At 45.9% G+C, this 14,937-nt stretch overlaps 1 protein-coding gene across 1 annotated transcript in view; it reads right to left on the minus strand.

Annotated features, from left to right (window-relative positions):
* The window catches only part of RSF1 (remodeling and spacing factor 1), a 540,450-nt gene that overhangs the window by 500,466 nt on the left and 25,047 nt on the right, over positions 1-14,937 (minus strand). The window contains exon 2 of the mRNA XM_086933896.1: positions 8,586-8,677. Within this exon, the coding sequence (XP_086790022.1) occupies positions 8,586-8,677 (92 nt within the window). The remainder of the gene's footprint in view (positions 1-8,585; positions 8,678-14,937) is intronic.

Genomic DNA, 14,937 nt, shown 5'->3' on the forward strand with positions numbered 1-14,937 from the left:
GGGGATGGGACCTACTGATCCCTCGTCCTGATTCCCCCCGGCAGGATTAGGCCTATTCTTCGTCCCTTTCCCTTTTGGCTGCGCCTTGGCCTTCTTCTTTAATGGAGGACAAGCAGCCTTCGGTCGCACCCCCTGCGCGGCCGCTCTACTACTTTGGGCTGCTCCCCCTGGGAAGAATCACTCTCGTCCCCGCTATCGGGGGTCTCCTTGCTCAACTTTTTTAGCAGCAATTTCATAATCTGCGCTAATTCAGGTTCAGAGTCTTTACGCTTTTGTCCACCCTTTTTTGGCGCCATGCTAACTATCGCGTGTCTCGCACTACCTCGCTATAGCACCTATGGCGCCCTGAGTTCCCTGTTCCCACACCCCTAAGCACCGTTCACGCCGCCCGGCAGGAGCCCGTACCACGAAGAACCCCGCACACAGCCGTAAGCCCCGTGAGGCAGCGACACTCCAATCCCTACCCTGCACCCACCGTGACTCACGGCTGCCCACGAGGCCCCCGAGGCACTCGACTCCTTACCTGGCTACAAGAATTTGCAGATAAAAATTTGCTTGTTGAGCAAGGAGAATCCAAATTGTCGGCTCAAAGACAGCTACTGGTGAGCTTATTGTAAGCCCATTGTACGTGGAGTAAAGGTATGCGGTTTTAAAGGGTGTTGTGTTTCCAATTGTATTTTCGGTCTACCCGATTCCGTTTCAAGGGTGTCGTAGTCCCAAAGGCGTTACCAATCTGCCCATTTCGAATAAGAAGGATACTCTGTGCCCTTCAAAGTATAACCGCAAAATTTTACCAGTATATCGATGCTGATCAGGGCTATGATACGCCCCTTGCATGCAAACGAGCCGTTGCAGTCATGGGCTCTAAGTTGAAGTGCAAATCATTGAACTTGGAGCCCACGTCTGCAGATTCATTTCTTTCTCCAAAATTATACAGCTTCAAATCATGTTGCGCATACATAGATTTACTCAGATGGCAGAACTCAGAAGGGAAATATTTCATCCAAACCACAACTGGTTTCAGCTTTGCTAATTCATGTAAAAATCAAAGGTCACTGCTGTATATTGGAGAAACAGTCTTACTGTAGAGGAAGCAACTCCCCTAAAGCAAAATTCAAGATGTCAGTATATTGAGACAAGAATTAAGAAACAGAATTGAATTAGTATGCAGCACCACTGAATCTGAAGTAAATTGCACGAAAGGAGATTTCGATGTGAATGCTTGAATGCCACTGACTCTTCTTGCTGACGTCAATGCTAAGAGCAAAGAGACTTTCCATGAAAGGAACTTGAGATCAATTTTATGAATGGGTTCAAAAGGGTGACGCATGAGTTGAACAAGCACCACGTTCAAGTACCAAGATGGAGGTGGACGTCGAATTGGAGGAAACCTACGGAATAGCCCCTTAAAAAATTGCTGAATTATCCTTGATGAATAAAGAGAAGTAGATCCGTCCTGTCGGAATCTGGAAATTGCTGCCAAAAATACCTTCAGAGTTGAATGCGACAAACCCGATCTAGCCAGGTGAAGAAAGAAAGGCAAGATCTGTTCTGGTTTAGCATGAATGGGATGCAGATCGGCAGAGTGACACCTGGCGTTTCCATTTGAGTTTGTAGGTCTTAATCGTGGCCGGCGCTCTAGCATTGGCCAGAACTTCTTGACAATCTGCAGGAATGTCGTAACGGGCGTACTCATTGTGTTGAGGAGCCAAGCTGCTAATTTCAAGGAAACTTGACCTCCTTGAGTCGTCAGGAGATTCGGTATTTGTGGCAACTGAATGGGATTGCACTCCCGAGAGGGGGAGAAGCTCGGTGAACCAATATTGTCGAGGCCACCTGGGAGCAATGAGGATTAGGCGACATGGTTGTCTCTTCATCTTCCGGATGACCTTGGGACCAAAGGAATTGGTGGAAAGGCGTATGCAAATATCTGAAACCAGTTCATCGAAAGCGCATCCCATCATGAGTTCTTGTGGGGAATCCAGCTTGCAAAGCGTGGGCATTTCCGGTTCGGATTAGTTGCAAATAAATCCAGGTGACCCAACTCTCGGAAAACTCGATCCAGGGTCGGCTGATGGACCGCCCATTCGTGATTGGATACAGCAGACCAGCTGAGGGAGTCCGCTAGCATGTTGGAGACCCCTGGAACGTGGACCGCTAAAAGATTGATCTCGTGATCCAGGGCCCGATTCCAAATCTCTTGCGCTTGACGAGATAGTAGGGCCGACCTTGTACCTCCTTCTTTGTTTAGGTAATGCATACTGGTTGTATTGTCTGTTCGAATTAGAACTGTGGAACCCTTGATGATCGTCCGAAAAGACTTCAGAGCTAGAAAGATGGCTCGTAGCTCCAGGAGATTTATGTGCCACCTCTTCTGTTGAACGCTCCATTTTCCGTTGACTGTCATTCCCTGGAGGTGTGCGCCCCATCCCTCCAGAGAAGCATCCATGGTAACAATAAATCTGGGCACCTCCGTCAGGAATGCACATCCCACCTTCAAGTTGCTTCTTTGCATCCACCATTGAATAGTGTTCCTCATCCGAGGAGTTATGCTGACCATGTCTTCGAATGATCCTACCACTTGCACCCATTGGAGACTGAGCTCTTCTTGCAAGGGCCTCATTTTGAGACGACAGTTGGGAATGAGAGGGATGCATGAGGAGATTATCCCTAGGAAAGATTTGAATCAGCAAACAGAAACACACTCTTTTTTCAGTAGTATGGAAGCCATCCTCTGAATCTTTATCTGCCTTTCTTTTGAAACAAAAACTTGAGCGAGTTGCGTGTCCAGTGTCGTTCCCAAGAAAGACTTCCTCTGAGAAGGAGTTAGATGGGATTTTTCGAAATTGACTGAGAAACCCAGGTTCTGAAATAGCGACAGGCACCTTTGAACGTGCGCTTTTGCTGTGCCTAGAGAATTGGCCTTGATAAGGCAGTCGTCCAAGTATGGGTAAATCTGAATGCCTTCCAAACGAAGATGAGCTGCTATAGGAGCTAATATCTTTGTGAAATCTCGGGGAGCTGAAAGTAGTACAAATGGGAGAACTTTGAACTGAAAGTCCTTGCCAGCCATTCTGAACCTTAAGAATTTCCTGTGCCTGGGAGGGAAGGATGGGCACATGGAAGTAGGCATCCTGAAGGTCGAGGGTTGCCATGTAATCCCCTTGGGAGAGGAACTGGAAGATTTCTTGAAGTGTTAACATCCGGAAGGATAATTTTTTGAGGTATTTGTTGAGGGCACGCAGGTCGAGGATGGGACGCCACTCCCCTGACTTCTTGCGTATCAGGAAAAATCTCAAATAAAAACCGCTCCCTCTTTGCAATTGAGGTACTTTTTTGACCGTCCTTTTTCCGAATCATGACATATATTTGGGAGAACAGCTCCTTGAGATGAGCTGATGGTGGACCTTTTGGGGAGAATTTGGAGGGGCTTTGACAAATTCCAGAACGTGGCCCCTGGCTACAACGTCCAGGACCCATCTGTCCGTAGTAATTTTGACCAATTTAATAAGAAGTGGGATATTCTTCCTCCAATTTCTAAGTTTGGAATGGGTTGAGGTGGTGGCAGGTTGTCTGTCTCACTTGCTTTTGTTGGTGTCTCGCCCTCGATAAGAATACTTCCTTCTTGTCTGTTAATAATTGTTTCCTCTCTGACCGTACGTCTGTTGTTTGTACGTTTGGTATCGTTGGTTACCTTGTGTGTTGTTATTTGAACGTTGCTGAGAGTATCCTCCTCTATTGGAGAAATTGCCTTGTCATTTTGCACCACAAAAGGACGACTTACGGAATTGCAGATTTCCCAACGATCGTGCCGTCTGTGTCCTTTATGGTCTGCAAAGCTTCATCCACGTGCTGACCAAATAGACGTCTCCCATCCCTGTCAGGGGGAGCGGTGACTTGCGAAGTAGGATTTCTGGCTAGCCTCTGAGCCGCCTGGGTGACAACTGAGTCCGTTTTAGATTGTCCAATAAGGCATGCTGGTGATGTGATAGGCGCCTTATATTTCTTATCTACTTGAGGGAGTACTGCAGGGAGAGAGTTTGGCGTAGCCATTATCTTTAAACCCCCCTTCCAAATAAAGTCAATTATTGGGATTGTTTTAACCTGCCTTTGTGGTTGATCCTTAAAATCGTACAGGAAACCTGTTTTGTCTCCATGGTAATTAAAAATCTTTTTGTTGCCCTTTCCATGATCTGATGAAAGCTCCCAATGTCGACGAGGCAATCTTCGTCGACGATGATCTCGACGACGAGGTAGTCTTAGTCGACGGTGTGGCTTTCGACGATGTAAACTTCGTCGACGATAAAGTCGTCGATGGGAGTGTCATCTTCGTCGACGATGACGTCGTCGATGGGAGTGTCATCTTCGTCGACGATGAAGTCGACGCTATGGTAATCTTAGTCGACGAGGATGACGTCGACGGGAGGGTGATCTTCGTCGACGATGAGCCCGTCGACGGAATGACTTTCATTGACGCATGTTTCGACGACGATGAGCTCGTCGACGATATCTTCAAAATCTTCGTCGACGGGGGGGGGGGGGGGTAGGGGGGGGTGTGACGGGCGTCGACGATCGATGGCACTATCTTCGACGACGAGATGGGACATACCATTACATTAACCAGCGTCGACGTTGAAGTTGAAGACATCACCATCTCAGGTCTTGGTGAGGAGAAGGCAACGGTCGACGTCGAGAATTGTCGACTGTGGAGCCGTCGTCGACGCTGTAGTCGACGAAATCTTTTTCTGAGGCGTGCCTTCCAGTTCTACCTCAAAAAAGGCATCTCCACCTTCTAAATCTGGCTTCTGGAGAGGCCAAGAAGCGCAACTTCCCATCTCTGATGACTTTTCTTGGGGTTAGCAACATGTATTTGTGGTCCTTTCCTTGTAGCCTGCGCTTCACTGTGTTATATTATTTCCTTACAAGCTGCACTATCAGTGTGAAAATCTGAAGGATTTATTTGGATGGCTGGCTAGGTCCTCATGATGTGCTCCAGTTTGCATCACAATTTTTATGGGCCTTTTGGTTTCAGGGGGCATAGGGTGTAATCTTTCAAAAGAAGTAGAGCAGACCAAGTCTCTGCTCTTTCAGCCTAGTCAGAAGTCACAGATTGCTGCATCTTGATCTCCCTTCCATGTCTTTCAACCTGGCTTCTGGTGGTCATGTAGTCCTCTGCAATTTAATCACAGAAGTTCGCATTTCGATTATCTTTGTAACGATGCATTCAATCTTTTCTGCTGCATTAACCCTCTTGAGTTCCTTCCTAGTGCCGCAGACAGGAGTCATTAATAGGTGCCAGCAGATCTGCAGTGGTTGGGTCACTGCCCAAGTTCTGTCCTGTTGTCACCATATCTGTGAAATGTTCTCTCTAGGCAAGCATATAGTCAATATTTTTGTTAGGACTCAACAGCTTTGGGTTGTCTTTCTCCTCTGTGGAAAGAAAGTTTCAACTTAGCAATCACGGTTTGATATGTATTAGAGAGTGCCCAGACCACGAAAGGTACCCTTCATTATAAAGCACTAGCAGCCCGCCCCGCCGTTGTCCGGGTATGAATTGCTGCCGACCAGTAGTATATTGTTTTGTACGATTTCGTTTTGATAGCATTTCTTATCTGTGACAGGCGTGTGAAACGCTCCGATTCACAGTGCACTGCTGATGCACTTAAGAGTGCGCGTTCAGTACTGTGTGAACTCGAGTTTCCTTACTTTATTTTTCCTTGCAATATTATATAGCGCGAACTCGACAACATGGCATGAGCACAATTTACATTACAGAAGAACACATTCATTTGTGGTAGGCACGGGGAGACAAAGCGATTGGCCTGGAATCACAGGATGTTGAGCTGATGCCGAGATTCGAACGTAGCTCCCCAGCTCTAAAGTTCGCAATTCTAGAACTTGTGGCGGGAGGTGTGTCTAAAAGTGTATGTCAGTGCTGGCCATCAATGAGAGAGACCTGTGCATTTTTCTAATCGGTGGTGAAAAAATATGAGTATGTTGCTGGAGATGTAGGCTGCCGTGCCACTAATGTACTTACCGGGGGAGGGTAAACACCCGTTATTCCGCAACTTTGTTTCCGCATACCATCACTCCGCATACTTTCATTACGAAAGTACCATGACTCCGCAATGCCATTATAACGCACGGCATTACATTTTATATGCTTTTACCACGCATACATTTACAACGAAATTCGTTGTAAATGCATGAATGGTAAAAGCATATTTTTTTTAAATGTTTGGATAAGGTAAGTATGGGTATAGGGGTATATGTTTTGGGGAACTGAGGTATATGTTTTGGGGTGTTTGGGTATTTTAAGGGTTCAGATATAGTTTTGGGTTATGGGGTACAGGGGTAGTTTTCGGGTTTAGGGATAGGTATGGGTTTTGGGGTACAGGGGTATTTTTAGGGTTCAGGGCTAGGTTTGGGTTTTGGGGCATAGGGTTATTTTTAGGGTTCTGTGGTAGGTTTGGGTTTTGGGGTACAGTGGTATTTTAAGGGTTCAGGGCTAGGTTTCGGCTTTGGGGTACAGGGGTATTTTTAGGGTTCAGGGCTAGTTTTCGGTTTTGGGGTACAGCAGTATTTTAGGGTTCAGGGGTAGGTTTGGGTTTTGGGGTACAGGGTTTTTATGGTTCAGGGCTAGGTTTGGGTTTTGGGGTACAGGGGTATTTTTAAGGTTCAGTGGTAGGTTTGGGTTTTGGGGTACAGGGGTATTTTAGGGTTCAGGGGTAGGTTTGGGTTATGGGGTACAGGGGTATTTTTAGGGTTCCGGGCTAGGTTTGGGTTTTGGGGTACAGGGGTATTTTTAGGGTTCCGGGCTAGGTTTGGGTTTTGGGGTACAGGGGTATTTTTAGGGTTCAGAGGTAGGTTTGGGTTTTGAGGTACAGGGGTATTTATAGTGTTCAGGGCTAGGTTTGGGTTCTGGGGTACAGGGGTATTTTTAGGGTTTAGGGATAGGTTTGGGGGTACAGGGTATATTTATAGGGTTAAGATGGGTTAGTGTTTAAGGGTGTTGGGGTATTTTAAGGAGTAAGGGTGGGTTATGATTATGGGGTGCAGGGGTATTTAAAGGGAGCACGGTGGACATCCGGAGCTGGAATGTACAGAGCCTGGGAAGAAAAAACAATGAAATATTGGGCACAACGCTAGCTTTTTTTCCGTAATCCCGCGCCCCACACACGCCCACAGCGCACGATATGAGACATGGCATGAAGGGCGGAACGTACCACAGGCCCCCAGTGTTTGTCACGCCCCCAGCAGACGCCCACAGCACAGCGCAGACACGTCCACAAGGGACTACTTTGCTGGTACGGTTCTTTTACCTTTTAAATGTATATGGTGGGCGTCTGCATAGCCTATGCCCTTCACTGCAACTGCCCTTTCCAACGCTGTATTGGGTGTTGTGATTGGTGCTGTGGTTCCTGAGATTATCCGCCTCAAATGTTTGGGCTCTCTCTTTATTATATTAGTATAGAAGATTTAGATGCAACTATTTAACAGGCTGACATTCTCTCCCCTACACAGCAACCATGTTATTAAGAACAAATTGGTGGATTCTACCACTTTGAGCAAAAGTTTATGTAGCCTATCTAGTTTGCTCTTGTGGTTATTTTACTTGAAGGGTCGGGTTGTGAGTGCGGGGGGTCCTAAAAGTGATTTATGTCCTCAACCCTACTTTTTTATATATATGTGACAGAACTCAGCCCCAAGTCGGCAGGCTTCCTACTGCCGCCCAGCACCTACAAGCACGAAGCAGCACCAATCCATACATGCAAGCCAATCCCCAAAACCTTTTTCTTTTCCACCATCAGGCACTCACCACACTGCATACCACAGATTGAGGTTGCTGCCATAGCCTCAATTTTCCGAGCCCTCTGCCTCGCCTCTTTTCCTTCAGACCTGCCAGCGTGCTGTCTCTACGCCTCCAGCTACAGCTCAAGAGCCAGTGCCCCGACCAGGAGATATTTTCACCTCTTGTTATTTTCTTCTGTTTTCATTCTCACAGTCATATTGCCTCTGGCATTGGGTCTTCTCAGTGGTAAATCTATCCCATCCTAATTGTGGCGCTGCCCACAAGGAGCGGTAGGTGCCATCTTGGGTACTGTGGCTTTTCCTTCAGTGAGCTCCTGCTGTTAAAGACAGTAAAATCTAGGACATGTACCAATGCACAAAGAACCAGCAGCTATGCCCAGTTCCACTTTTCTTTAGTATGGTTGGCATCTTCTCACTGGGATATTTGTAGGGTTCATACATTTCCATAGTGAGCTTCCTGCCACCTGCCAGACACATCAGGACCATTTATACATCCACCAAAAAAACGAATGCTATTGAAGCTACTTTGACTGAATGAGAACCACCTCGAGCTTAGCCATGACAACGTAAGTTCATGTGCCATCTAATAAAAAAATCCTGAAGGAGATGGGCAATATCAGAAAATGTGGTTAATGGGCAGATGTTAAATAAGCACAAATATTAAGCTTTTTATGTATGTCACTCTGCAGAAATAAAAAGCTTGGGATAAGAGAAGGCGTATCAGTTTTTTTTTTACATTTCTGAATTAAATGTGAATTAAAAAAAATACTTACCCTGGTTAAGTACTTTTCCCATCTTTCTAGAGTTACAGACTTCCCAATCTTTCTCATCAATTTCAAGTGCAGCTCCACCAGTATTTTTGGAACTACAAAGAGAAACCAAAGAGCCTTACATTTCCAAAGTTAAAGCATATTTTACTTTCAAACAAACAGAACAGGAATCATACATTTCAGAAACAAATGTAGATTTACTGAAACTGTACAATGTCAGAACATTCATAGTTCTGAAACAACTCCAGTTCCTACGCAGGTAGGAGGGCAAAGCATATATGGGGGAGTGCGAATAATGCATAGATGTTACTAATAAAAAGAATCTCTACACTACTGTAATGTTCATAAACAACTGAATGGGCTATATAAAGTAGGAGGCAGGACAGCCAGTTTTAAAATACAAAAATTTCAAGTAAACTCAAACTTTTCTCAAAATGGGCCTGTGACAGCTTCCAATAATGCACAATACGTAACATCAGAAGACAATTCAAAAACCTTCACTTGACACAATTTTTAAATGAACACACTCAAAAAACAGAAATCAGAGGGGGCGTGGCTATGACGGAGAGTGGGCTTGTGCGAGGCGCCAGAGCCCATGGAGCAAGCCTCAAGTGGCCTATTTTGAATAGTGATGTGCTATTCATGCTGGTCCAAAAAGAAATATAACTTGGAGGGGATGGACAGGGTCTCGGCTGAACATACTAAGATGGTGGGCAGATGCCAAGGAAATTCTTTTGGAACCATTGTTTCCTCGCCACGAAACAGACACTAGAAGTGAGGAATAAGTGTAGATTTTGAAGAATCACAGATGTCAGTCCGGTGGGTGGCCGACCGCAGAGGAAGAAACACCACGCAATGAATGTGGACTGCAACCGGGGGGAGTCTGCTAAACAGTAACTTGGAAATGGGATGCCATGGCCAAAAACATCCGAAGGCAACCGCCTAAGGAAGCAGGAATGGCAAAGTTAAGCGGCTGGCTGGGCGAGTAAATTGAAGAAGCTACGGACCGAGCAGGGGCAGTGCCCCGGTCCTAAACAGGCTTGCATTCTATGGACCAACAGAGAGACAAACAGACGCAAGAGGGGATGCAGAGGCAGGGCCACATTATTCCCCGCAAAGGAACCTAGGTTGCACAAGGTGAGATTGTCATTTGGATGTGGGGGGCAAACATACGAGGCAGGAAGAGACACTGCATTAAACATACCTGCATTCTTGCCCTCCATGTTTCTTTAATTGTTTTTCCCATGGAGACCAAGCTATTTGGCCAATGCCCGGTGGAGCAACCTGATAGCTATAGAGGAGACGGGTTTGGGGACTTCCCCTCGACGTCACATACCCAGCCGGGCTTTGGACAGACTTTCCTTTCGTCTCTCTGCCGTATCTCCCTCCTATCCCGTTACCCTTACCCCCTTCCCCTCTACACTTCAATTTTCTCACTTCAATTTTCTCATCTTCTCTACTCTTGCAATTGTTTGTCTAGCAACTGATGTAAATTGGAGCTGATGTAATCTTGTAATGTAATTTTTGTAGAACCTCATGTAAAGCGCTCTGATATAAAAAACTCGAAAGAATAAACATATGAGGCAAGAAGAGACACTGTATTAAACTCCCACCCCGTGGGCACTTACAACACACAAAAAATAAAAAAGTAATTCAGACCACATATTCGCATATGCAGTAAAAGACTCCTCGCACGTCCAGAAAAGGGAATATTTAAAGGAGAGTACCCATCCCACTACCCCATTGCTTAGGTGGAAGGATAACCAAACAAAATAAGAAAGGGCAACAACAGTGTGTAACATAGCTGACGCCCCTCAGAAACTAAGGACACTCAAGAGGTAAACACCAAAGAAACCAAATTTAATGCAAAGCAGCTCTCAACCCAAGCCTAACTAGCATAATCAAGAGACATATAAATTCCAATTCTCTACCAGAAAAGATACGGCTTAAAAGACTTACTTAGAAAAGATACTGCAAGGCAGACACCTGCACACAAGCTTAGAAACCCTGCCAAAGCATAAGGATGTCTTCTTGCTTATCGCACTGCAATATCCAATTAGATGCTGAAACCCCAGAAATTGAGAGGTAACAAAAGTTTCATGGAATTCTTCCAACATGTGGCACTAGAGATGGTTAGATGAACTGCACAGCGCTTTTCCAACAAAAAAGCAATGAACAGAAAGGAGGATGACCCACTAAGGAGGATGTGCACAAATACTCCACACACTACATGCTGAATGGAAAGAAGACCTGAAACAACAACAGGATGAAATGTGCAAAACGCTGACTGAAACAGTGTATTCTCCTGGCAAGGCATAGCTCACAGAGGGCAAACAGTGCAAACACTGAAAAAAGAGCTGGGCACTCTATCCAGAAAACAAGAAAAAACTAATGGAAAACAACTCCTACAAGACAATCATGAAGATTTAGAAAACAGAGTCCGGAGAAAGAAAATACTGATAAAGAATGTAACCGAGGACTCGGAAGGCACAGAAAAAAATGGATTATGTTGATTTTATCCATGCCTAAACTTTGGAAAAAAAAAGGGGAAGACACTGTGGTGAAAATGGCCTCCGACCAACAAAAAAATAGAAAGGCGTGAAAGATGAGCAAGAACAGCCTCATGAATAAATGAGCAGACAAAATAATACTTACACCAGGGTAGTCTGAGCAAATGTAGGCTTTGAAAAATCACTAAAATGTTACTAGACCTGCAGGTCTAGACTTAAATCTACTCAATCAAATTATAATGTTCTTGACCCATAAACTGGTTCCAAATTATGTGATCCTGGGCAAATATTTTAATTGACTGAGCCGCAATTTTCTTCATCATCACATAAGAGAGCACCTTCAAATATGGAGGTCCAGCATGTCTGCTGTACACTTAACACTTCTGTTTGATTTAATTAACAAAAGTTTTGCTTCATATACAATACAAATCTAGCTACATACAGGATACACATGACCGCTGACTTGCCTCTTAGTTTTGTAAACATGATTTGAGAAATATTCCTGCCCAGGCCAGATGACAATGCTGTTAATGCCCAGGCCAGATGACAATGCTGTTAATGCCCTATCAATTTTAATAAATACATACCTAAAGGATGAAGTAATAGCACATTCATTTGTAATCAGCAGATTTTCAATTGAAATGGCTGCAGAATTTCCCAATGACATGCTATGCTACCTAATGATAAAACTTTAACAGGCGTCAAAAGCACTTCAAAGCCATCAGATACAGCACTTGTATATCAGAGGATATGTCCTCCAGAAGCCAGGTGTGGTCCTTGAGAGCAAATGATGCAGCACTCGAGCAGCTGCCAATTCAAACGGGAAGAAGGATGCCCAATTACTATCCAGTAAGGCAGTAAAGTGGCCTAAAACACCAACCAGAACTACCACAACAGAACAGCTTCAAACTAAAAGCAGGGGACCCAGTGCACCACTAAAAGTCGTCTACTAGCTCACCAGTTAATATTGGTTTAAACAGTTGCATACACACAGATTCTACAATCTCATGAGGCAAGAGTGCACAACTGTGAACTGACTGGGTCTATTGTAAGGCAGAAGCAAATACTTCCTCCAGACGATTGCTGCCACCAAAAAGCAGGAAAAGCCACTACACCTTAACAGATAGTGGTACAGGCAAACTGAAGATCCATCTGTGCTCTATGCAGGTGCCAGGCACAGGCCATTTACAGAGAATCAAGAGAGCAGAAACTGAAGAAGTCAGGCCGTCCTACAGTCAGAGCCCCACACAGAGCCCTAGTTCCAGCACACAACTCTGCGTAATGCCTCTGCCTCTGCAAAACGCCCCCTGCCATCTGCCTCAAGCAAGCAGCGGCAGCTCCTCCGCTATGGTGCAGGAGAGTCACCCCACTGCTTTCTCACAGTGCGAGAAGCAAAAACAAAATGAGAATAACTTTTACTTACTACCATTTTATGTTTCCTTTGAGGGTGGGTGGGGCTACTCTGCTAATGGAGCAGGGCATGGGAGGAGTGGGGTGCCCACTCCTAAGTGTGCAGTGGATGTTTGATCGGCACTCTCGGGCGCCCAAACCAGTCATGGGCACTTTCTTCTTCTCCATGCAGGCTGCACTACAGCCTGCAAGGAGAACATTATCACCCCTCCAGCCCCTGGCCAAGCACCATATCTTGGCGCGCAGACCAATCACAATGCTGCATTGCAGCATTGTGATTGGCCTAGGGGAGGGAGCCTGGCTACCTGCTTCCTGTTTCTGTAGTCGGAGACAGGAGAGCAGGAGCAGAGACACGGGACCCAGCCTAAAGTTATTATTTTTTTTATTTATGCTTCCTCCCACGTGACCCACCTCCCCAGGCACCCCCCACACATGAACCATGCCGGCCACAAATGCCACCAAGCAGGAGTTGGATATGCAGACACTACTGCCTTCCAGGCAGCTACCACATCCCGGCCTCCCACAGTCATCAGCAGCTTGGACCCCATAGTAGTGGTGGATGTGGCGAGGAGGGCTGCCTGGGAACAACTTGAGTATCCTGGAGTCAGCTAACTGCAGCAAAGAGCAGTGTCTGAAAGCAGACAATGAAGTTGGATCTCCCCAAAATGGCAACCGGGAAAGAGATCCACCTCATCCACAGCAATGTGCAGGTTGGAGGACATTGCACAAGACCCCAAAGACCCAACACAAGTGATCCCTAAGCCATCTGACACAGCAGCAATAGCATGGCGTCGACTTGCAGAACTTACCAGAAACCCCCTCACCTAAAGGCCACTGCAGTTTAGGAAGCTACAGAAGCTAAGCACATGCCCTATACACAAATTCAGGTAAAGCACATACATGGACACAGCTCCTCACATCATACCATTGTCTTCCACTAGATGCACCTATACATCAGGCAAAAACAAGGGTCTAGGTAGGAATATCGTGTAGGATAGTGAGCGAGTAAAACATGTTAAAGCGGCCATCTTAACAGTGGACTCTCTGGTTCCACCATTTGTAAGCCTTTACTGGACTGCATGACCTACCTGTAATAGCCACTCACCCACATAACAAGTCCTAGGCTGCTTCTTTTGATCAGAAATACCAGGCAGATCCAGGTTAAATGCTGTAAGCTAATGGGCATTCTGTGGGGACTGGTGCAAGGAAATAAGATCTATTGACACTGTTAATACTACAAATGTTTTTAGGAGTTGAGGACCGATTTACATTGTCAGATTAACAAGTAACAGTGTTTTTTAAAGACTTTATAGGAGTCTTGATGGTGAAGCTGCAACTGATGTTTAATGCATTTCCACACTGACTTGATTACCTTTTATTTTTAATCCAATAAAATTGACTTAATGGAGGCCAATTCAACATGGTGGTTGCATTTTAGGCCAGTTCCCGCCTCAAGCACTGGGAAGTTGTAAAACCTGTGAAACAGAGCAAGTAGCAAATTCAAATGACCCCCATCCAGTGTGAGTAAGCAACAATGCGCCATAAGAGAGGCCTTTTGGGAGCGATCCTCTCTACCAGGATACCAGCTGAAGCGGAGAAGAATCTTCCCCAGATCGCCTCGTGGCACAGGAAGTAGGGAAAGGGTACAGGATTTAGGGCCTCCGACTGACACCCCCCCCCCCCTCCAATCTCTTCCTGCTAACTGCTGGTTGCTGCAAACCGCTTGGAGTGAGGCCGAGGGCACCAGCAGACTTCACTTAGATCCTCCCAAGTGAAGGGATACGCTGCTAGGTGCCAGAGTGTTGCTCCACCAGGCTGCAGCAGTCACAAGATCTTCCCCTGCAGACCACGATCCCTGGCAGCTTGGCAGTATTGGGGGTCTGACTGATGTTGGAATGCTACCTGGGGCATGCAGTCCCAAATGTGTTATTGCCTATGCTAGCAGAGTAGTATACACTGGCTCGGTAAGGACTTCTTGAAAAGAGACATCATGGACGATGATGGACAAGTGAAAAGGAGGCAGTGGAAGAGAGGCGAAAACCATGACTGACATCACACAGGTGAAGTACCTGAGGGGGGATATGCACAGGATATGTGCAATTTAGTCTGGCTCATCTAAATGATAACATGTCAAGAAGATTAACTAGTCACCTGGAATGCCTGATCCTCTAACGCTACCGGTTGCAGGCACCAAGTGGGAACTGGTGGTGGTCCTACTTCACAGTTGAGCTGTAGAAGTTGAGGGTTATGATCAGTGTGTGCGTCCCAGGTATTCGATCCCTTTGATCAGGGGGAGCAAGGAGGGAGACCCTACAATACGATCTAACATACATGGAGTCCATAGACTGAGGAGTAGTAAGAGTATATAAGCGAGTCAGGATTGTGAGCGCACCATTTGTCAATTAGGGACAAGTGGCCAAGCCATGCTGTTAATC

This window comes from Lissotriton vulgaris, chromosome 8 (assembly GCF_964263255.1).
Source record: "Lissotriton vulgaris chromosome 8, aLisVul1.2, whole genome shotgun sequence".
NCBI lineage: Eukaryota > Metazoa > Chordata > Amphibia > Caudata > Salamandridae > Lissotriton > Lissotriton vulgaris.